This window comes from Triturus cristatus, chromosome 6 (assembly GCF_964204655.1).
Source record: "Triturus cristatus chromosome 6, aTriCri1.1, whole genome shotgun sequence".
NCBI lineage: Eukaryota > Metazoa > Chordata > Amphibia > Caudata > Salamandridae > Triturus > Triturus cristatus.
In genome coordinates, this window is record NC_140589.1 from 1,926,602,057 (window position 1) to 1,926,625,380 (window position 23,324).

The window sequence follows — 23,324 nt, forward strand, 5'->3', positions numbered from 1 at the left end:
AAGAGCTGGTATGACCAGAATGCCACGCTGGTCGAGTTTCAGCCGGGCCAACAGGTCTGGGTAATGGCCCCGGTGAAACCCTGCACCCTCCAAGACAAATGGACTGGACCCTTCAAAGTGGTCGAGCGGAAGAGTCAAGTCATGTATCTAGTTGACGTTCAGTCTCCTCGGAACCCCCTCCGGGTCCTCCACGTGAACCGCCTCAAACCCCACTTCGTGATGTCGTAAATTGGCTGCGATTAAATTAGCGTTAGCGGAATCCATCTGGTATTTAGAGGCTATCCTGTACATTTTGTGGAATCCATTTTGTATTTCCGGCAGCCATTTTGTCTGCCATGTGCTTACCAAGAGCTGTTTCGTTCTTCACTGTTGTTTACCCTTGTGCTCTGTTTAAAGGACTGGTTATACTTAGACTCTGCTACTTTGCGCCTGCGCAGAAGAATCTAACTGTCCATACATCTGTTTTTAGTCTGTAACTATCAGGTTGTTTCTACCAGAGTCAGCAACTGCTAGCTCCTCCTTTACTGTGGACTGTGCATTTCTGTATGACCATCTATGTATGTAACTCTTCAAATGTATACTTGTACCGCCCTCTTTTTGAGCCCCTGTGTGGGTATAAAAGACCCATGGTTCTTCTACTCTGTGTGCTACATTCATTCAGCACCACAGGGTGCTGTTTGAAAGTGGTTCCACTTCATGAAGGTTTATTAAACTTTGTATTTTCTATTCCAGTTTCTGTGCCAACTTCTTCTACTTGTCTGAGGACTCTGTGCAGAGTAGGGCGAAACCCTTGCACTGGTAGGCCTAGCTGAGGTCTCCTTACAACAGTGAGGACGGAGTTGAGTTTGCTCCTGGCCACCGATGATGGGTCAGAAGAAGACACAGAGCCCCTTCCGGACCCCCTATGTGCTAAGGGGAAGGATGGCTCCGTAGAGGGAGTGAGCCTGTCGTTCACCCTCACCCCCCAACAGTCCGACGACTGCCGCCAGCTATTGAGACAATTCACAGACCTCTTCTCCCTCACCCCGAGGGTCACCGACTGGTGTGTCCACGACGTAGACACCGGAGACAGCCCGCCGGTAAGACACCGAGCCTACCGAGTCCCTGACCGGGTCCAGACCTGCATCCAGACCGAAGTAGCCAAGATGTTAGCCCTAGGGGTGATTGAACCCTCCGACAGCCCATGGGCCAGCCCTGTAGTACTGGTCCCGAAAGCAGCCGCCCCTGGTGTCGCCCCCGAGCTAAGATTCTGTGTAGACTACCGGGGACTCAATGCGGTCACCCGAGCTGACGCACACCCTATCCCCCGCGCAGACGAGCTCATCGACCGCCTCGGGGCTGCTCGCTACCTCAGCACCTTCGACCTGACCTGCGGGTACTGGCAAATTGCGCTCACCGAGGGAGCCAAGGAACGGTCCGCCTTCTCCACCCCGGATGGGTACTACCGCTTCTGAGTCATGCCTTTTGGAATGAAAAACGCCCCGGCCACCTTCCAGCGGCTGGTGAACGGGGTCCTGGCCGGGCTAGAGGGGTTCAGCGCAGTGTACCTAGACGACATTGCAGTATTCAGCTCCCAATGGACCGAACACCTCCGGCAAGTACTGGTGGCCCTGTGCCAGGCCGGCCTTACCATCAAAGCCAGCAAGTGTCAAATTGGACAGGGCTCAGTGATCTATCTGGGACACCAGGTGGGAAGCGGGCAGGTCACCCCCCTCCAGCCGAAAATCGACGCCATCTTGTCCTGGGAACCCCCTACGACCAAAACAGAAGTCCGGGCCTTCCTAGGCCTCACCGGCTACTACCGGAGGTTTATTAAAAACTATGGCAGTATCGCAGGCCCCCTCACAGAATTGACCTCCAAAAAGCACCCGAAGAAAGTACAGTGGACTCCCCCGTGCCAAGAAGCGTTCGACGCCTTGAAAACCGCTATATGTACTGCTCCGGTACTCAAAGCCCCCGACTACTCGCAGGAATTTGTGGTCCAGACGGATGCTTCGGAGCACGGCATCGGGGCAGTCCTCTCACAGTTCAATGACAAAGACATAGATCACCCCATAGCCTTCATCAGCCGAAGGTTACTACCTCGGGAGCAACGGTGGAGCACCATTGAAAGAGAAACCTTCGCCGTAGTCTGGGCCCTCAAGAAGCTACGGCCCTACTTGTTCGGAACCCACTTCCGGGTTCAAACGGACCATCGACACTTACGGTGGCTGATACAAATGAGGGGAGAAAACCCCAAGCAGCTACGATGGTCAATCTCCCTCCAGGGGATGGACTTCACTGTGGAACATAGCCCCGGGACTGACCACGCCAACGCTGACGGCCTGTCCCGATTCTTCCGCTTCAGCGAGGAGAACCCCCAAGTGGATGGGTAGTTCTCACCGCCTTTCAGCTGGGGGGGCACGTGTGAGACCGGCCTCGTGACGTGGACCCTCCCGACCAGTAAGCAACCCCTGCCATCACATCTGATCCCCCGGTATCACAGACTCCGACCACCCTGGCCCAATAAACCCGATGGGTTAGACACTACCGCGCATGCCCAGCCAAGAGAGAGAGGAACCCCCCAAGCAAGACCGGGAGGCGCAGTCTCTGTCACACCTCTGATCTCCTCCCCGTGGAGGGTTTCGATCGGCCACCAAGCCCCCGGTGAGCGGGCGCCTCGCATGCTGGGTGTCTGGAGTCCCTCCCAGACCAACCTGAACAGATCAAAGGGCCGAGCGGCAGGAAATCCCAACACACCGCCCCCAGGCACCAAGACCCCTCTCTGCGAGGACTCCGGACTTCAAAGAGGAGGGGGAGTATAACAAGGGGTGCTGAAGGGACAGGCGGGAGAGAAGACCTGGACCGACGAGCCCTGCTGACCTGGTCGCGGCTCGACCGACCCCTGAAACCAATAACGCTACCTGTCCCACGGAACCATCTGAGCCCTGCTGATGCTGTCGCGGCTCCCCGAACTCTGAACCATCTGAGCCCTGCTGATGCTGTCGCGGCTCCCCGAACTCTGAACCATCTGAGCCCTGCTGACGCTGTCGCGGCTCCCCGAACTCTGATCCATCTGAGCCCTGCTGACGCTGTCGCAGCTCCCCGAACTCTGAACCATCTGAGCCCTGCTGACACTGTCGCGGCTCCCCGAACTCTGAACCATCTGAGCCCTGCTGACGCCGTCGCGGCTCCCGAGAACCTGAAACCACCTGCGCCTGCTGAGAGACTCGTGGCGCTCTTATCCTGGAAGACCGACGGAGTTGCCGAGCAAACCCCATATCCTCCAGCTCAAGGACTAAGAGCCGTGCGAAGGATACTCTGCAGAGACACTAAACTTAAGACTGTCCCGCTACCCCCATACCCCCAAACGAACCCACCGACGTTGTGATACTGATCCAACAGCTGTATCACGGATCATAAAGATCTCCAGAACTTATAAAGTATACTGTCTTACTAAGAACTACTGTGTGGTGTCCCACTATCGAATAGTGTAAGCAGCGTGTACGATCCTAGGAACGAGCCCCTTCCAAGAAGGGCCTCCCCGCCAGTGCTCGGCCTAACTCTGGAAGCGGTGGGTCAAAGGGTGGTCAGGAACGTATTCCGAAGCCTCTCGGAGAACGCACTTCCAACAACACGCGTGTGCGATTCTTAGGTTAGTTTTCGAAAGCCCCTACATGACGTCTTCACCAGAACAGCGCATGCGCGCTGTTACAGGCTCGACCTAAATACCATCTTTAGTAAAAGATGGGTTATTAAATTCTAAGTTCAGAGAGCCTAAACTTTATTTTTCTATCTTATACTATGGGAAGATATGCTTGTAAAATGTTACAGAGCATTCCCCATTCTGTCATATGGGGCAAGATAGCCTATCAATAGTGAAAAACGAAATTGGCAGTATTTCACTATCAGGACATGTTGTACACATCAGTACATGTCCTACCTTTCACATACACTGCATCCTGCGCAGGGGGGTACCTTGGGCCTACCATAAGAGTGTCCTATATGTAAGAAATGGGAAGGTTAGGGCCTGGCAAGTGGGTGCACTTGCCAAGTCGACATGGCAGTTAGCAAACTGCACACAGGCCATGCAGTGGCAGGCCTGAGACATCTTTTTAGGGCAACTCATTGGGGGGGTTCAATCAGTGCTGCATGCCCACTAGTATTTGATTTACCAGCCCCGGCACACCCAGAGCACGTGACTAGGGACTGACCAGTAAATCAAAATATGCCAATCAGGGAGAACCAATCATAATAATTTACAAAGAGAGCATATACACTTTTGCACTGATAAGCAGTGGTAAAGTGCCCAGAGTCCTAAAAACAACAACAGGTCAGGAAAAAATAGGAGGAAGAAGCAAAATGTTAGGGGATAACCCTGCAAAAAGGACCACGACCAACGGCCCTCAAGACCTGGCTGTTCGAATAAGCCTACAGGACCTGCAAGCGCCTGGATAACCTATTGGGCGATTAGCCGTGCTTTATAAATCCTGCTCGACTGAAGCCTTGATCACTGTGGAATTAACAGTTAGGCTTTCATAAACAAGTAAAGCGAAGCAACCAGTTTTTTTATAGCCTCTATCCAAGTATCGATGTCTTCAGGATGGTGAAACACTGACCTATCAATTGTCCCTTCTGTCCATTCAAGGACTGAGGATTTATTTTTGTATACTTCCCACTGTGGCTCTTCGGTCACCAAATGGGCCCATACAGTTCAGTAGTATTATGTTGGTTATCCTTGTTACTCAATCAGACTCCCGCCCTACTCCTGAACCCAAGGACATCATCTGCAGCACCTCACAAAGATCCTCCGTTAGCCCCCCTTCTCCTACACTTACATGACACCCCGAGCCAACATTGTCAGTTCACACGGGCTGAAGGTCATCTACACCGACTAGACCCACCTCACTAAACCCAGAGACAACTTTCATAGGTGCACGGCCAACATCACCGACTGGATGAAGCACAACTGCCTAAAATTGAACATGGACAAGACAGAAGTCCTCATCTTCAGTAACCACGTATCTCCTTGAAGCAACGCATGGTGGTCAGCAGAACCTGGCTTCTTCCCCTTCCCAACCGACCATGCCCGTGACTCCAGCATTGTCCTGGACAACAAGCTCTCGATGAAGAAGCAAATCAACATGATCTCTGCCATCTGTTTCCTCACAATGCGCATGCGCCACAAGATCTTTAGATGGCTCACCGCCAGATACATGCATTCCGCCTCCCTCTTCCTAGCTTAAACTCCTAGTCTAAGGCACAAGGAACGGAGGTCGCTCTTACTCTCACCTGGCTGCAAAGACCTGGAATGAACTCCCCCTGCACCAGAGATCTGCCTCATCACTGAATCTGGAAAGGACTCAAGACGTGGCTGTTCAACTGATCGGCCCCTCCAGACAACAACTCCTCACCCAGCGCCTTGAGAACCTCACTGATGATTTGCCGCGCTTAATACCCATTGATTGATTGAGTCTGTAGATTCATATAGATTTGTCTCAGTGGGGACTTTCTGATGCGGATTTAACTCTCCCTTGTCAATAAATTGCCTTGCTAAATTCAGTGAGGGCTTCAGGGTTGACTTTTGATGCAGAGTTAGCTCTCCATTTATGAATGCATGGTCACATTCAACACATTTGTAGAGTTTCTCTCCTGTGTGAACATTCTGATATACTACATTTTGTAATCAATCCCTTGTCACATTCCATTCATTGATAAGGTTTCTCCCTAGTGTGGATTTGTTTATGCTGCATTAACTTAATAAAGTCTTCCACAGGAAGAATAAACTCTGTACATACATTGGATTTCCTGCATGTAGATTTTCAGATGTTGCTTCAGTTTTCCCTTTATTATGAATGCTTTGTGGTACTCAGAACATACATATGTTTTCTCCCCTGTGTGAACTTCCTGATCTTGTATTACATTTTGTTTTGTAATAGATCCCTTGTTACATTCTATAAATTCATGTGGTTTCTCCCCAGTGTGGACGCTGATATTCCTTTAATTCTCCCTTTATAATAAGTACCTTCTCACGTGCGGTGCAGTTGAATGGTCACCCTCCATTTGGAATAAAAATGCTATGTCACATTTTGTACAATTATATGGCTTCTTTCATGTGTGAACATTCTGATGCATTTCTAAACTTTGCTTTGTAATAAGTGCTAAGTCACATTCAGTCCAGCCATATCGTTTCTCACCAGTGTGGAATTTCTGATGTAGTATTTATCTTTGCCTAGTAATAAATGTCTTTTTGCATTATGTACATTCATAGGGTTTCTCTCCTACGTGGACTATCTGATGTTGCATAAGATGCTACTTTCTAATAAATGCCTTCTCACATTCAGTCCAGTTGAATGGTCTCTCTCCGGTGGAGATCTTCTATTGTTGCTTCAGCTCTCCATTGATTAAAAAGGATCAGTCACATTCTGTACATTGATATTGTTTCTCCCCAGTTTGGACTTTTTGATGTCGCTTCAACTGTTGATTTGTTATAAATGCTTTGCCACTTTCTGTGCATTGGTATGGTTTCTCCCCAGTGTGGAATTTCAGATGTTGTTTTAGGTGTCCAATTGTTATAAATGCTTTGTCACATTCTGTACATATATATGGTTTCTCCCCAGTGTGGATTTTCTGATGTTGTTGTAGCTCTCCAATTGTTATAAATGCTTTGTCAGAATCTGTACATTTATATGGTTTCTCCCCAGTGTGGATTTTCTGATGTCGCTTTAGCGCTCCATTTGTTACAAATGCTTTGTAACATTCTGTACATTTATATGGTTTCTCCCCAGTGTGGAATTTCAGATGTTGTTTTAGGTATCGAATTGTTATAAATGCTTTGTCACATTCTGTACATATATATGGTTTCTCCCCAGTGTGGATTTTCTGATGTTGTTGTAGCTCTCCATTAGTTATAAATGCTTTGTCACATTCTGTACATTTATATGGTTTCTCCCCAGTGTGGATTTTCTGATGTCGCTTTAGCGCTCCATTTGTTACAAATGCTTTGTCACATTCTGTACATTGGTATGGTTTCTCCCCAGTGTGGAATTTCAGATGTTGTTTTAGGTGTCCAATTGTTATAAATGCTTTGTCACATTCTGTACATTTATATGGTTTCTCCCCAGTGTGGAATTTCAGATGTTGTTTTAGCAGTCCAATTGCTATAAATGCTTTGTCACATTCTGTACATTTATATGGTTTCTCCCCAGTGTGCAATTTCAGATGTTGTTGTAGGTTACTATTATATATAAATGCTTTGTCACATTCTGTACATTTATATGGTTTCTCCCCAGTGTGGATTGTGTGATGTCGCTTTAGATGTAAAATTGTTATAAATGCTTTTTCACATTCTGTACATTGATATGCTTTCTCCCCAGTGTGGATTTTCTGATGTAGCTTTAGCCCTCCATTTGTTATAAATGCTTTTTCACATTCTGTACATTGATATGCTTTCTCCCCAGTGTGGATTGTCTGATGTAGCTTTAGCCCTCCATTTGTTATAAATGCTTTTTCACATTCTGTACATTGATATGCTTTCTCCCCAGTGTGGATTTTCTCATGTCGCTTTAGCTCTCCATTTGTTTTAAATGATTTGTCACATTCTGTACATTTATATGGTTTCTCCCCCGTGTGGATTTTGTGGTGTCGTTTAAGACCTTTACTTGTATTGAATGATTTGTCACATTCTGTACATATATATGGTTTCTCCCCAGTGTGGATTTTCTGATGTTGTTGTAGGTCTCTATTAGTTATGAATGCTTTGTCACATTCTGTACATTTATATGGTTTCTCCCCAGTGTGGATTTTCTGATGTTGTTTTAGGTCTCCATTAGTTATAAATGCTTGGTCACATTCTGTACATTGGTATGGTTTCTCCCCAGTGTGGAATTTCAGATGTTGTTTTAGGTGTCCAATTGTTATAAATGATTTGTCACATTCTGTACATTTATATGGTTTCTCCCCAGTGTGGAATTTCTGATGTTGCTTTAGGTCTCCATTTGTTACAAATGCTTTGTCACATTCTGTACATTTATATGGTTTCTCCCCAGTTTGGACCATTTGATGTCGCTTCAACTGTCGATTTGTTATAAATGCTTTGCCACATTCTGTGCATGTATATGGTTTCTCCTCTACGTGGACACTCTGATGCTGCATTAGGTCTTTCATTGCAAAGCAACTTTTCCACAGTCAGTCCATCAATATGGTTCTTCTCCAGTATGATATTCTGATGTTGCACTTGATTTCTCTCCCTAATAAATGTGTTGTCATTTTCTATATATTCATACGGTTTCTCTTCTGTGTGTTCTTTCTGATCCAGGCTAGTTCTTTCTTCGTAGTGAGAACCTTATCAGACTTGTTTCAGTATGTCAGTGTGTTATTTTGTCAATGTATATCAGGTGATCTCTAAGAGCCAAGTACAGACCACACTGGGCAGTTTGGATTTTCTGCTGTAGAAAAAGACTTTGGCGAGGCATTAGCCTTCAAGGGAAGAAATTGCGAGGTGTACTGTTTTTACATCACTTCCTACACAAGAGATGTTTAATGCCTTCTCCTTTTTTGTTCATTACTGTATTTATTTCACCTGTTGGAAAATAAAAAATAAAAAAACACTGGATAAGCTTAAATGGTGGGTCCATCACGAAAATCTATTGCCATTTAATGAGACATTTAATTGACCACATAGACAAGTGTGCTGAAGAAATTCTAGATTACACTTTCAATGTAAAGATGCAATAGGCAGAGCAAGGGCATACGATCCTTCCTTGACGCCCTCCTATCGCGGAGTGTGGACTCAAGGATTAACCAAGACTCCAGTTGAGTATTTTGTGTAGCACCACAGTTCTTCTGACAGCGGTTCTGTGTAGATCCATAAGAGTCGGATTTGATGGGGCTAGAGACTCAGCACTTACATCCGAATTGGCCTTTGATATAAGGGAAACTTCAAAGAGTGGTTTTGAAGTGCACCAGTATCTCTTTCAATCCCAGCACTCACTCCAGACTACCAAAGAGAGTTATCATTCCTTTGTATGTGGTCAGTCTACTACCCTGTGATGGGTAAGGGTGGGCCCCCTTCCTCCCATGTGCCCAGAAAGACCCATCGGGATGCAGATGGATGCAGATAAGTGCTAAATCACACCCAACCCTTGCAGTGTCTGTGACTCTCCAGAAGGAATACAAAAAGGGGTCGGTCACCTAGCCCAGACGTGTACTAGAGACACAAAGAGCAGTACAAGCAGAAAAAAGTCCACTTTCTGAAAGTAGCCTTTCTAAAATAGTAATGTTAAATCCGACTTTACCAGTAAAGAGGATTTCTCATTACCATTGCAAAGATATAAAACATGAAAAGGCTACTCCTTTCCAATCAGGAATTACAGCTTAAAGGTATTCTAAGGAATGCCCAGTTCTAGCCAATGACAGGAGTAGGCCTTACAGCAGTAAAAAAGTACTTTAGCTGTTTGTCACTACCAGGACATGTAAAACATAGAAGTATAGCATCCTGCCCTTTGGGTTACCAAGGGGCGACTTATATGTAATAAAAGGGGAGTTTTAGGCTTGGCAAGTAGCTTTAAATGCCAAGTCGATGTGGCACTAAACTTCACACACAGGCACTGCAGTGGCAGGCCTGAGACATGATTTCAGGCTGCATATGTGGGTGGCACGGTCAGTGCTACATCCCACTAGTAGCAAATAATTAGCAGGCCCTGGGCACATGTAGTACACTTTACTAGGGACATAAGCAAATGAAATATACCAACTGAGTAGGAGCCCATGTTACCATGTTTAGGGGAGAGAGCACAAACATGTTAGCACTGACTAGCAGTGGTAACAGGTGCAGAGTCCTAAAGCCAGCAAAAACGATTCAGAAAAAGCAGCGTCAGTCAGCTTGATCAGGTACAATCACAGAGATCCTCATCCAGAAAGAATTGTTATATTCAAGGTTTCCCGTTCTTTTTGCCAAGGGAAACCGGCAGACCTAGCTAGGAAAAACCGCTGCACCAAGCAATCCGGTGCTCCGGTTCCGTGATCGGTAAAGAGTGAAAAAAGACCTCAGTGGGAGGTGAAGAACTAGAAGGTTTGGTGATAAATACAAGCCCCAGCTAGGCCCGCAAGAGACAAGGGTTCGCTCTTCTGTAACGAAATCTGTAAGGAAGTTGGCACGGAAACTGCAAAGTACAAAGACAACGTTTATTAACCCTTAAGGGTGGTCCTACAATCCACACAACACTCTTCAGTATTGCAAGGAGTAGCACAAAGAACTTGCGTACATTGTCCCCTTTTATACACAACAGAGGGGCTCATGAGTGGGTGGATACCACATGAGGTTGAAGAACATTACCATTTAGGGTCATTCTCGATACTGAATCAATACATGGGCGGAGCTAACACACTCCTTGGGCCCGCGAAAACACATGGTCAAGCAAAGCTAATTATAACAGATGTGGTCAAGTCTGGGCATGCGCCAGATGGACAAGAGAGAGCTATTTATAAACTGTTACTAGGCAGATTACAAGAGCAACTAACACAGAGGTTGGACTCTCCTCGTGACGAACACGTGGCAGCATGTCAATACAAAATGGAGTCCGGACTTCGGCCAACATAATGAAGAAAACACGATAAAAGGGAAACATTAATGTTTTCAGTAAATGCTTAATCACATTCTGCTTTAATTTACAACAGACGACCCTTTCAGCATTTACTGAAGACATCCGGTTTCCAAGAATAATCATCATATATGTCAATTATCATCATTCCTTTAACCTCTTTAGCTAGACCCTTCTGGCGGGCAACATCGGCAATAGCTTTCTTATCTGGAATGCAGAATGAAATGCATACAGAACAGCACAATGGTCCACATTGAATACACATACAGAAAAAGAACAGAATTGCTATAATAACACAGAGACCAGTTAGAACCTTCCAACCCCAGGCAGTAACCAACGCCCGAAACCATCCAGAAAAGGACCAAGTGCCGTTTTCTGTGTGGATTTCGGCTGCTATCTTGTGCAGCTTATTAATGGCGTTATAAACGGATGGCGTATGATCAGGGATGAACACACAGCAGCTACTTCCAATAATTTTGCAGGCTCCACCTCGATCAGCTAGCATTACATCCAATACCATACGATTCTGCAATGCAACAATCCTGGTTATCTGTAATTCTTCCGTAAGATTCCCAAGAGCAGCAGCAGTCTGATTAGTCACAGCTTCTACCACTCTCGTTAATCTTCGGATCTTCCTACTATTCAAAGCGGCTCCAACAAAGAAGAACAGTCCTAAGTTAAAATCAATATACTGTTGCAAGCTGGTATCAGTTTGATCCACATCGTCAATCGATAGAGTACGCTTATATCTATTTACAGTCACATTATTCAGCAATTTCAAATCCTTATGATATGACGCGGGTGCTAAGAATACAGGAGGTAATAGGAATGATACATAGCATACCCCAGACCACCCAGCCGGCAAACGGTAATAACCTTTATTTCCACATACGAAATAGGTATTATGGGACGCTAGGAAGGTGCTGTTGTTCAACCCATCGATGTTTAATACGGTTATACAATCACTGACACCAACAGGGATAAAACCCACACTCTGGACACACAGGTCCGCTTGGGCTTGGGCCACTTGGATCACAAATTTGTCCTTCCCCACAGTGTCTCTGGTATTCGTGAAGATATAGGGAATGGATTCATTGTCCGGTCGGTACTCTTCCCATTCCCAAATTGTTCCATTTGCTTGTGGATATCCATTTCTGTCCTGATGACATTCTTTATTAAGTCTAAAAAGCAATCGTCCCACTGTCGGCTTCCGAGTGGCAAACAGCAAAGTGTACCATGCTCTACAAGAGCCATTATGAGAGAAAGGAAGTGGTATGAATGGCGTACCTCCTTTCTTCTGATGGGCTGGCATCATCCCACATATCCAACAGTTCGTAGCGTTCGGAGCAAACTTGGGTATGATGCAGCATCTGGATGAAAGTGTTATTCAAATAGGACTGTCGATGCTTCAACTCTTGATACGGTAATGTATAAAAGTAGTGCTCCGCAGGCACCGGAGTCGTCAACACAAGTGTTTTCCGAGCAGGTGTTACCTCCTCCACAAACCATGTTGTTATGCCAACAATAGCTACTGTTAGCATGAACCCCAACGCACAAAGGACTTTCTTCTTCTCCATGTCAAAAGAAACAATACCCTGATATCTTCCTGAAACTAAAAGGTCTGTCAGAACTCTTCCCCTTGGGCAGCGGTTGATTTCTTCACCAGCGGGCCAAGACGGGTGTCGCTACACTAATGCAGGGCTGATCCCCCCCCCTTGCCTCATCGGCTCTCCGTTTCACTAACCCAAGGGCCGTTCTGACAGTATGTCCCGGTACTGGAAACCTCACTTCCTTGGTCGCAGATGATATCGCCTTCCTCCAGAAGTCGTGTGGTCCGGAAAGAGCTCCTCGGTGTCGTTTGGCTCCGCAGCACGGCCTGTCTCTGCTGCTAGGATTTCTCGTTGATCGGTCAGCACGGCAGACTCCACCAATCCGGGCGGTACCTTTCGACAGTGCAAGGAATGGATCCAATTTTTCCTGTTCGAGACTCGCACTGCCGTCCTCGTTGCCAGGAGGACTTGCTCAGGTCCGACCCATCTCGGCTCCAAACTGTTCGATCTGTCGAAAACCTTGATCATGACATGATCTCCAGGCCGGAGACCATGTCCTTCGCCAGTAGACCGATCAGGGAGCGCCTCTCGGACCTGTTGATGAATAGAAACCAAGTTATCCGTTAACTGTGCCAGATAATCACTCATCATTACACACGGTACATCATACACAGCCTTAGGCCTTGGTGGACCCCAAATGTTCATCGGGCGTCCAAATACAATCTCATAGGGTGTAAGGCCGGTTCGGGAGTGTGGCACCGACCTAATTGATAATAACGCCAGTGGCAAGGCATCTGGCCAAGTCAAAGATGTTGAAGCTTGGATTTTGGCGATCTTAAGCTTCAGCGTACCATTATACTTCTCAACTAGTCCTGCAGACTGGGGGTGGAACACGACGTGGAACTTCTGGGTGATGCCTAGGCCTTTCAGGACATACTTTATAACATCCGCTACAAAGTGAGGGCCATTATCACTCCACAGAAGTCTACAGACGCCGTATCGGGGGAAAAACTCTTTCAGCAATAGCTTCGCTGTAGTCATTGCAGTATTGTCTTTCGCAGGGTACGCCTCAACCCATTTACTAAAGGCGCAAACCACTACTAGAACATACTTCAAATTGTTACAGCGCTCAAGCTGGATATAATCCATCTGCAGAACCTCAAAGGGTGCAGTGGGCGTCGCAAATCCTCCTGCTGGAGTTCGCGTGCCTTTCCCCGGGTTATATTTCAGACAGATCATACAGGTCTGAACCACCCTCTTTGCTGTGCTAGCAATCTCTGGATGCTCCCAGACTTGGGTAAGCAATTTCACAATTGCAGAAGCTCCAACATGTGCTAGCCCATGTGCCATTTGAACCATAGGTTGTACGAAAGCCGTGGGTAACTTCCATCTATCCATCTGCTTATTTCTCCAACAACCCTCATCATCCAACTCTCCCTCGCTAGCCCATTGTTCCCGCTCTTTATCAGAAGCAGTCCTTTGCATTTCTCGCACTTCTTCCTTTGCATCACGCCATCTCTCCACCTGTGTTTTCACTACATACATGGCAGTAGTACCGGGCTGCATCGCAGTCTCCCGTGCCACTCGGTCTGCTAACGCATTCCCTTCTCCAACTTTATCAACTACTTTCCTATGGGCACTACACTTAACAATGGCGATTTTCTTCGGGTATGTCAATGCAGTTAAAAGATTGTGGACTAACTCCCCATGCATTATCTGTACCCCGTGTGACGTTAGAAACCCTCTCTCCTTCCAGAGTAGGCCGAAATCGTGCGCTACTCCGAAGGCATAGCGGCTATCTGTGTAAACATTCACACACAATCCTGTACTGAGCTCACATGCTCGTGTTAACGCTATCAGTTCCGCTGCTTGAGCTGATTTCTGCGGTATGCGTGCTGTCTCCACTATCGTCTGTAATGTGGTAATTGCATACGCCGCTGAAGCCGTACCATCTGGTAGCTTCAGGCATGATCCATCTACCCACAGTTCTCCATCTACCTCTGAAAAGGGCGTATCCTGGAGATCAATACGACCCTTTGTTTGTTCCTCAGTCACAAGAATACAATCATGCACTTTCTGTGCCTCCGGCTGGGTCTCGGGATATGGCAACAATGCGGCCGGGTTTAATGTCACGCACCTTTTCAACGTAATATGAGGAGCCAAAAGCGTCAACTCATATCCCGTTAAACGGGCACTGGTCAAATGCTGTGTCTTTGTTTGATTAAGCAGGGCATCAACAGCATGGGGAACTAACACCAACAGTTTATGGGACAACACAATTCCTTCACTTTGGCGTATTGACACAGCTGTCGCCGCAACCGAGCGAAAACACCCTGGTAATGCTCGGGCGACAGGATCAAGTACAGCCGAAAAGTATGCACAAGGGCGCTGCTTATCACCATGCATCTGCACTAAAACTGATAATGCACATCCATCTTTCTCATGCACATACAACGAAAAGGGTTTAGCATAATCAGGGGTCCCTAACACTGGTGCTGAACAAAGGGCCCGTCGTAATTGCTGAAAAGCAGCATCACACTCATCTGACCAAGGGATTGGGATAGGCGTATCTTTTGTCAAGAGAGCTAGTAATGGCTTAGCTATGTGTGAAAACCCCAATATCCACTGTCTACAAAAAGAAACGAGGCCCAAAAATGCACGCACATCCTTCTGCGTGGATGGTCTCGGTGTGTCCAAGATTACTTGGATACGATCTGGTGTGAGTGCACGCCCCTCCTTAGACAAAAGGTGACCCAAATAAGTCACCTTTGGTCTACAGAATTGCAATTTTTTCCTAGATACCTTATGATTGTGGGATGCTAAAAAGGAAAGTAGGGATAACGTGCTCTTCTCACACAACTCCAGGGTGTCTGCCGCCAACAAGATGTCATCGACATATTGAATGAGGGCGACCACCTCGAGTAAAACAAAGGAGTCCAACTGTCGTTTCAAAGCCTGACTATAAATACTAGGGCTTTCTGTGTAGCCCTGGGGAATTCTACAAAAACGATAAGATCTATTGTTTAATGTAAACCCAAAAAGAAATCGGCTATCAGGGTGAATGGGAATAGAAAAGAAGGCATTTTTCAAATCAATCACTGAGAACACGGTCGCCGTAGGCGGGACCAAGGTAAGCAACGTCGTGATATCGGAAACCACCGGGTACTGAGGTATCACGATCTTGTTTACCTCCCTCAAATCAATTATGAACCGATAGACCTTTGCATCCGTGTCCTTTTTCAGAATAGGGAGAATCGGACTGTTACAGATATTATAGGGAACTTCTTCCACTACTCCTACTGCGATCAAATCTTGCACAATCCTTATGAGAGCCTCCTCGCCCTCCTGGGAAATACGATACTGTGGGAGGCGTGGTAGCACCGCCCCCTCCTGGACACTAATGTGGACCGGAGGAATCACCATTCGTCCCACATCTGTGTCCGAAGTCGCCCATAAAGCTCGGGGGAGGGTAGCCAACAACGCATCCTCTGATATCGTACACATCCGCCCAGACCGGGGGTAGTTGTCATTTAAAATCACCCTCACACCCTCAGGGGAACAGCGAATTGTAGCCCTAAAGTGCTTTAACATGTCAAGGCCCATAATGTTATCCGGTGTATACGGGGCAAGCAGAAACGGACAGGGCGCAGAAAAACAATCAACCTTAAATGTAAGGGGCTGTGAAAGAGGGCTTCGGGAAAGCGCGCCGTCAAACCCTACCGATGTAACCATTGAGCCGGATGGGGGAGCCCCCGGAACCAAGTACCTAGACAATGCACTACGTGTCGCTCCTGTATCCACGAGGAACTGATCAGTAGAACCTAAAACCTCAGCCGATACATAAGGACCCGTCTGATCGACCGGCACCTCAACTGATTCAGACCCCCATCCAACGCATTCCTATGCATGCTGAGAATCATGGTATTCCGAACGATCGATATCCGATACATGATACTGGTGCTGGCGATCAAAAACATTTGAGCTATCTCGGTGCTGCCCGGCGGTATCAAAACGGACATGATCGTTAGAGTTCCCTCTAAAGTTCGAGAAGCCCCCTCTACCTCTCGGACCACCCGGAGTGTGCCCCTGTCGCGAAGCACGCAACACTGGGCAATCCCTGGCCCAATGGCCCAACTGCTTGCAATACGCACACTGGTTCCTATTCAAATCCGATCGGCCCGAAGGGGGACCATAAGATCCGCCCCTTCCCCTATTATTATTACCCCGGCGGGGCGGGCCATATACTTGTGCTAACATCACTTTGGTTTTGAGATCTTTCGATTTCTTCTCCTCCTGGCCCTTCGCCTCGTGCTCCTGACGCTCATAATACTGGGCGATGGTCAGAAGGGCCGTCGGTGTCGCGGAGGACCAAGAACTCTCACTCGCTTTCAACCGGACCGCAACTGCCGGCAGCAAATTAGCCACATATTTGTCCGCGAAAAGGTGGCGACCTGTATCGTCAGTAAGCGACTGGCCACTAAAGTCATGAAACGTTTCTTCAAAGCGCGTGAAGAAATCTGCAACTGACTCATCAACTTTCTGCTTACATGCCGCTAACATTTTCCAGTCAATCTTTTTAGGGGGGATTATTGTTTTCAATTTAGCCACAATAGCAGCAGGGAGATCTAAAATATTCTGGGGTGGTTTTTGTGCAGGCTTTCTTTCCCTGTCTTCGTCCTCAAGCTCAGACCAACGGGCCTTGAAGGCAACCGAGTCATCTACCTTTCGGACAGACCGCCACGTGTCTGGTGGTAGAATAAGGCCAAAGAACAGGTCTATATCTGCTAAAGTCATAATGCAAGAATTCAAGGCCCCCTCAACTTCCTCATAAAAGGCCGCTGGATTCTTGCGGGGGTCAGGCAACGCATTCTTTAATGCCATAACATCGGCCCTATGCCAAGGAGTATAAACCCAATTATACACAAAATATCCCCTAGCATCGGCGGAGTTAATGTCCGAGCTAGTCCCTGCTCCTTTCGGAGGGACATACAAAGGTGCCGCCTCTCGCATCGGTTTAGCATGCACTACATTATCCTTATCTGACTAGGAGGTGGAGGGGTAGCCCCCTGCCGCAACCGAATCCGACTGCTTCTCCTCCTCCGCTTGTTGGCGTGCTTTCTCTCTAAGGGCCAGCACCTCGTCCCGTAAGGCGAACAGCCGTCGAGCCGCCTCAGGAGCCTGAGAGGGAGAAAAAACACCGTTACGTATTGCTCTGGCATCCAAAGTCACTTCGTCAGGCTCTAGGACATCAGAATATTTTCGAAAAGCAGTAATCACTTCTTCCGCGAAATGACCCAGAAAATACACTTTATCTCTCTCCTGCCACGGCCCCCAAGTTTGAAATAAGTTCTCCATGGATACCTTGCCCTTAAGCGCACGGAAAGTAATTTTCCGAAGCTCAGCCATTTGCTCGGCCGACAGCATTGACCGTGTGTCTACTTTACCCGAAGCTGGGTCGGAATCTTGCGGCCGTGGAGCAGACGCGCCAACATAAGGGGGCGGAGAGCGATCTAGCAAAGAAAAATCATCATCAGGGTTATTAAGGACAGGATAAAGCGGCTGACGAACAACATATTGACCCGAAACTTGGAGCCTACGTTCTTTCTCTTGTCTGTCCGTTTGCTCTTTGTCCTCCCGACGCTTTGCTTCCTGAGCTCGCACATGATCATTCTTCCGTTGTTCTTTATCAAACAGCGCTTTCTCACGTTTCTCTCGCTCACGCACTTCCTTCACCCATAATCGCACACACTCAAACATATCCTGACGAGCACGTCGCTTACACATACACTGTTCCACATACTCAATCTTACGTATATCAAACGATCCATACAAAGGCCATCGCAACTCAGGATCCTTCCTCGTATATTTCCTCCATAACGTGCTGTACATTATGGAAGAAAGACCATGCTTCACGTACATATCCCTATTAGGAGTCCCCTCTGGGGGAGCTGGAGCAGATTCCTCGAGGTTCAACCGGTTCCCAAAATAGCAGCACCACTTACGAAGTGCGCTAAAAGCAGGCATGCTAGGAATAATGCAAAATATGCAGTATTATCAAGAAAAATGGCACTTAATCGTTGCGCCGTTCAAAGTTTACACAGCTCCGGAGAAATTTCTCCACATTACCTGCCTACATGTGTTGCAACGCATATATTTTCACAAAGACAAATTCAAAATATGACTAGTCACCATCAATCAAACTCAAATAGCCAGACCAGGCTTCAAAACTCGGAGCAAGTACCGTACAACGGTTCTTACCAATCAAGAGTCCAGGTTCCAACTGCCAAGCTCCACAATCGCCCAAACGGCTCTCACGGCAGGACCGACAGAAGAGGTCTCAGTCGATGACCGGCGCCACCCAGACGGTCAGCTCGGAAGGGAAGGAAGAAAAACCTCGGGATGCCAGGGCTAAGACGCCGCTGGCAGTGATCACGTCCCCGGCCAAACTCCTCACCTTCGTCGCGACCAGTCCTTCGAGCATCCGAGTCGCCGATGAGCCCCACGTGACGGGCGCCAATTGATGAATACAAGCCCCAGCTAGGCCCGCAAGAGACAAGGGTTCGCTCTTCTGTAACGAAATCTGTAAGGAAGTTGGCACGGAAACTGCAAAGTACAAAGACAACGTTTATTAACCCTTAAGGGTGGTCCTACAATCCACACAACACTCTTCAGTATTGCAAGGAGTAGCACAAAGAACTTGCGTACATTGTCCCCTTTTATACACAACAGAGGGGCTCATGAGTGGGTGGATACCACATGAGGTTGAAGAACATTACCATTTAGGGTCATTCTCGATACTGAATCAATACATGGGCGGAGCTAACACACTCCTTGGGCCCGCGAAAACACATGGTCAAGCAAAGCTAATTATAACAGATGTGGTCAAGTCTGGGCATGCGCCAGATGGACAAGAGAGAGCTATTTATAAACTGTTACTAGGCAGATTACAAGAGCAACTAACACAGAGGTTGGACTCTCCTCGTGACGAACACGTGGCAGCATGTCAATACAAAATGGAGTCCGGACTTCGGCCAACATAATGAAGAAAACACGATAAAAGGGAAACATTAATGTTTTCAGTAAATGCTTAATCACATTCTGCTTTAATTTACAACATTGGCACAATGGTGGTGTTGCTGCGCTAATGACAGTGGTGAATTCTCTGTTAATAGGGGGAAATTAAGGCACAATATCGGTGATGGGTACTAAATAGGGAAGAACAGGTAAAATCACATATATACTTTATATATTTACAGAAATCCAAATTTCGAAGGTATTTGTAATATGCAATCACGCATGCTGAGCACTTCATGGAGTGTGAACATTGTATGCGTGCCCACATTTCACAGTTGTAATTCTTAGTTAGTGAACACATATTTCATGAGAGTAGATCTAATATATACAGTTCAAATGTCACAGCAAAAATGAATTAAATAAAGCTGTTGGAGCAAGCATAGTCAGGTGTCAGATGACATACAGGTGTATTCAGGCCACAATGGTTATATCACAGACAGTTGTTTAGCAATGGGTAGTGACATATCCTCTCCATTCCTCAGCAGAATTAAGCCCTTCATTTATTGAATTCACCTTGTCTATCCAGCGGCATTCATTCCGTTGGAGTATCTGAAGGATGTCACCTCCTCTTTCTGGAAGAGTGGCGATCTCAATTACTTGCCACTTTATTTCATCAGCAGTACGACCTTTTACATTGTAATGAGACACAAGTGGTGCGTTTTCCACTGATCTGCGTATACGGCTGCGATGTTGGCCAATGCGAGCCTTGACCGGTTGCTGTGTTTGTCCAATATGGGGGAGGCCACATGGACACCATATGCAATAAACAATATTCTTTGTATTGCAGTTAGAGAATGATTGTAAATCGTGTTTTACAATACCATGTTCAAATGTGTTGGTTTTGAACATGAAATTGCAGGATACACAGTTCCCACATTTGTGGTGTCCTTTCCTTTTGGGTAGGCCCCATGCAGTAGTCAGTGTGTTTGTCCTCTTGGTGATTAAGTCTGTTGATGACCTGACCAGATGATCTTTTAGATTTTTTCCTCGTTTGTAGGCAAACAGAGGTGTGTCTATTGTCAGTCAGTCAGTCAAAAGCTTTTATTTCGGCATGATGCCATAAAGACATAAATAATTCTGTACAATAAAACTCAATTAAATCAGATATACATAGAGTGCAAGCCATAAAAACATTAAAACTTTATGCTAAAAAATTTGAACAGAGAACAAGATAGAATATTTCCACAAGGAGCCAGTTATAGAAACTATGACCAAACCCCCAAGTAATCTCAAAACATCGGCAGATTCTAGAATAGCAATAAAAACCATGCCGGAATCAAAAGGGTTATGGGACAGTGATCATCTTTTTGGACCTGGTAAGCCACATGGAAAAAAGAAATTTAGCCATCGCAAAGACTATCAATGGAGTGGTGTCATATTTTAGAATCCTAAAGACTAACTGGAAATCCCTAAGGCCCCTAGACTTACATAGCTGAATAATCCATTTCTTCCTAGCCTTGACATAAAGGGGACAAAAAAGAACAACATGCATCTCAGTTTCGCAAGTGTCAATACATGCGGGACACGTGCTTGAATGATCAGATGCATTAGACCATCTATAGGTGAGGGCCCTCAAAGGTAATGAACTATGACGAAACTGGATGTAGAGTTTCTTTGCCAGGGGGGGTTGGATAACATCCAGGAAGATTTCATACTGGGGGCTGGACTTAATGTCCAAAAAGATGTCAGTGAGCCTACCCAGAGACGAGTGTAATAACAATTCCTTCCGATAGAGACACAAGGCCTCATTCAAGGATTTCTTGGGTAATGTGCCGCTTGTCTCTTCCGGGGCAGTCCAAAGGTCCCCCTTCCCTATGGCATAACACAAGGTCTTAACGTGTGTTAACCAGGGAATCTTATTCAGTTTCCCCCTTGTCAATATGTCGGCCAGGTCAAGCCTATAGCTTGCAAGCTCGGGTGTTGACCAAAGTCGTCTCCAAAACAGGAGAGGGCGATTCAGGGCAATTTCTTCTATAGGAACTAGGCCTAGATCCCATCTCAAGGGGATTAGGGGGGTACTTACAGGTAATTTAAGAAGACGCCTGATAAAGGAGTTCTCAGTTACCGCTAAAGAAGCAGGAGTAGAGTACCCCCAAAGCTCAGCGCCATATAGCGCGCCCCCTCTTGCTTGGGATTTATAGATTTCCATGGGGGGGCCCAGAGGTTTAGAAGAGGCGTTATTAAAAACCTTCAGTAGACCCCCCACTGATTGAGCTAGCTTTAGGTTATTGTAAGATCAATACTCTGGTTAATATTCCAATTTTTGGTGATCAGGTTGCAGACTTGATTGGTGTGTGGGCCAAAGGTGGTGACACATACAATCTTGGTAAGATTGGGTTTCTCATTTGTCTTAAGAAGATCTTCCCTGGGGCAGTGCCAGGCGCGTTTGAGAGACTTTTATACAAGTCTATTGGGGTACCCTCTTGTGACTAGTTTGGTCCTTAGTATCTCCGCCTCTCGCATGTAGTCTGTTTTAAGGGTACAATTGCGGCGTATCCTAAGGAATTGGCCGAAGGGCAGTCCATCCCTTAGTGCAGGTGGATGTTGACTTTAGTTTCCTATGGAGGGAAGTGTATAGTCTCCCTTTGTCATGATTGATGTTTAAATCAAGGAATGCGATGGTGGATTTATGTACTGAGGATGTAAATGTGAGATGGGTCTGGATGGTGTTGAGGTACGTGAGAAAATTGCCAAAGTCTGTCTCACTTCCTGTCCAAATCAGAAAGATGTCATCAACTGTCTGTGATATAACAATTGTGGCCTGAATACACCTGTATGTCATCTGACACCCGACTATGCTTGCTCCAACAGCTTTATTTAATTCATTTTTGCTGTGACATTTGAACTGTATATATTAGATCTATTTTCATGAAATACGTGTTCACTAAGAATTACAACTGTGAAATGTCTGCACGCATACAATGTTCAAACTCCATGAAGTGCTCAGCATGCGTGATTGCATATGTCAAATACCTGTGAAATTTGGATTTTTGTAAATATATAAAGTATATATGTGATTGTACCTGTTCTTCCCTATTTAGTAACCATCACCGATATTGTGCCTTAATTTCCACCTATTAACAGAGAATTCACCACTGTCATTAGCGCAGCAACACCACCATTGTGCCACACCTTCTACTTCTTTACCACCCACTGAGGTCTTTTTTCACTCTTTACCGATCACGGAACCGTAGCACCGGGTTGCTCAGTGCTGCGGTTTTCCTTAACTAGGTCTGCCTGTTTCCCTTGGCAAAAGGAGCAGGAAACTTTGTATATAACAATCCTCTCTGGATTAGGATATCTGTCATTGTACCCGATCGAGCTGACTGATGCTGCTTTTTAGGTCTCCCCTGGCGTAGGCTGCGCAGACATGCGCAGTCTCGCTGGCGAGATTTAATGATTTAGGGTAGATTTCACTAGCGGGGTTTAAGCCCCGCCCCTCTTTTCCATTGGCTGGTGTCACCGTTTATGCTAAATGGTGGCCAGCCATTAGAAAAGAGCTTCCACTGACGTACACTTTTCTCTTTTAGAGCCGTCCCAGTTGAACTGGCTCGCTTTCCTTACGTTTGTGGTAAAAGGTTTCTTATCTTTATGGGGCCAAACACATGGCCCCATAAAGATAAGAAACCTTTTTACAGGCGAGGCCTGTTTTTTCCGCCGCCGCGTGCACATCTTCTGTCCCTCCCCTTTTCTGTAATGTAACGGTCTGGTCCGGGTCGAGTTCACAAAAAAGGAGGTAATGGGGAAAAGAATAATAATCGGGGGAATGTATTTTCTTTACCCATTACCTAACATTGGAATAAGGGCACTATTAGGCAGGAGACAGTTACAAAAAAGCCATATCTGGCTTTAAAAATATACTCCTGTCTAAATCGAACATGTTAGCCAAATGTAACCATACTCACGCTCTACGATGGCCGCCCTTGTTGCTCTTCGTAAAAGTAAAACCACAAATGAAACTGTAAATAAATGGCCGCCGCTTGCAAGTACGGGACTTTTAAAAGAGGTTTGACTCGCATGAGCTAACACAGTGTTAGGACTGTGAGTAAAGTCATTTGGTTTTGCCGCAGAAAGGTGGCGGTTACCGGGATCCTTTGTGCGGAGAAATTGAGAGAAAAAC

The 23,324-nt window shown here is 46.4% G+C and overlaps 1 protein-coding gene across 1 annotated transcript in view; it reads right to left on the reverse strand.

Moving 5' to 3' along the window:
* Positions 1–5,775: 5,775 nt before the first annotated feature.
* The window catches only part of LOC146822501 (uncharacterized), a 47,507-nt gene continuing 29,958 nt past the window's right edge, over positions 5,776–23,324 (reverse strand). Inside the window, exon 2 of the mRNA XM_085613608.1 lies at positions 5,776–8,560. Coding sequence (XP_085469734.1) covers positions 6,394–8,145 — 1,752 coding nt within the window. The 5' untranslated portion in view covers positions 8,146–8,560 and the 3' untranslated portion in view covers positions 5,776–6,393. The remainder of the gene's footprint in view (positions 8,561–23,324) is intronic.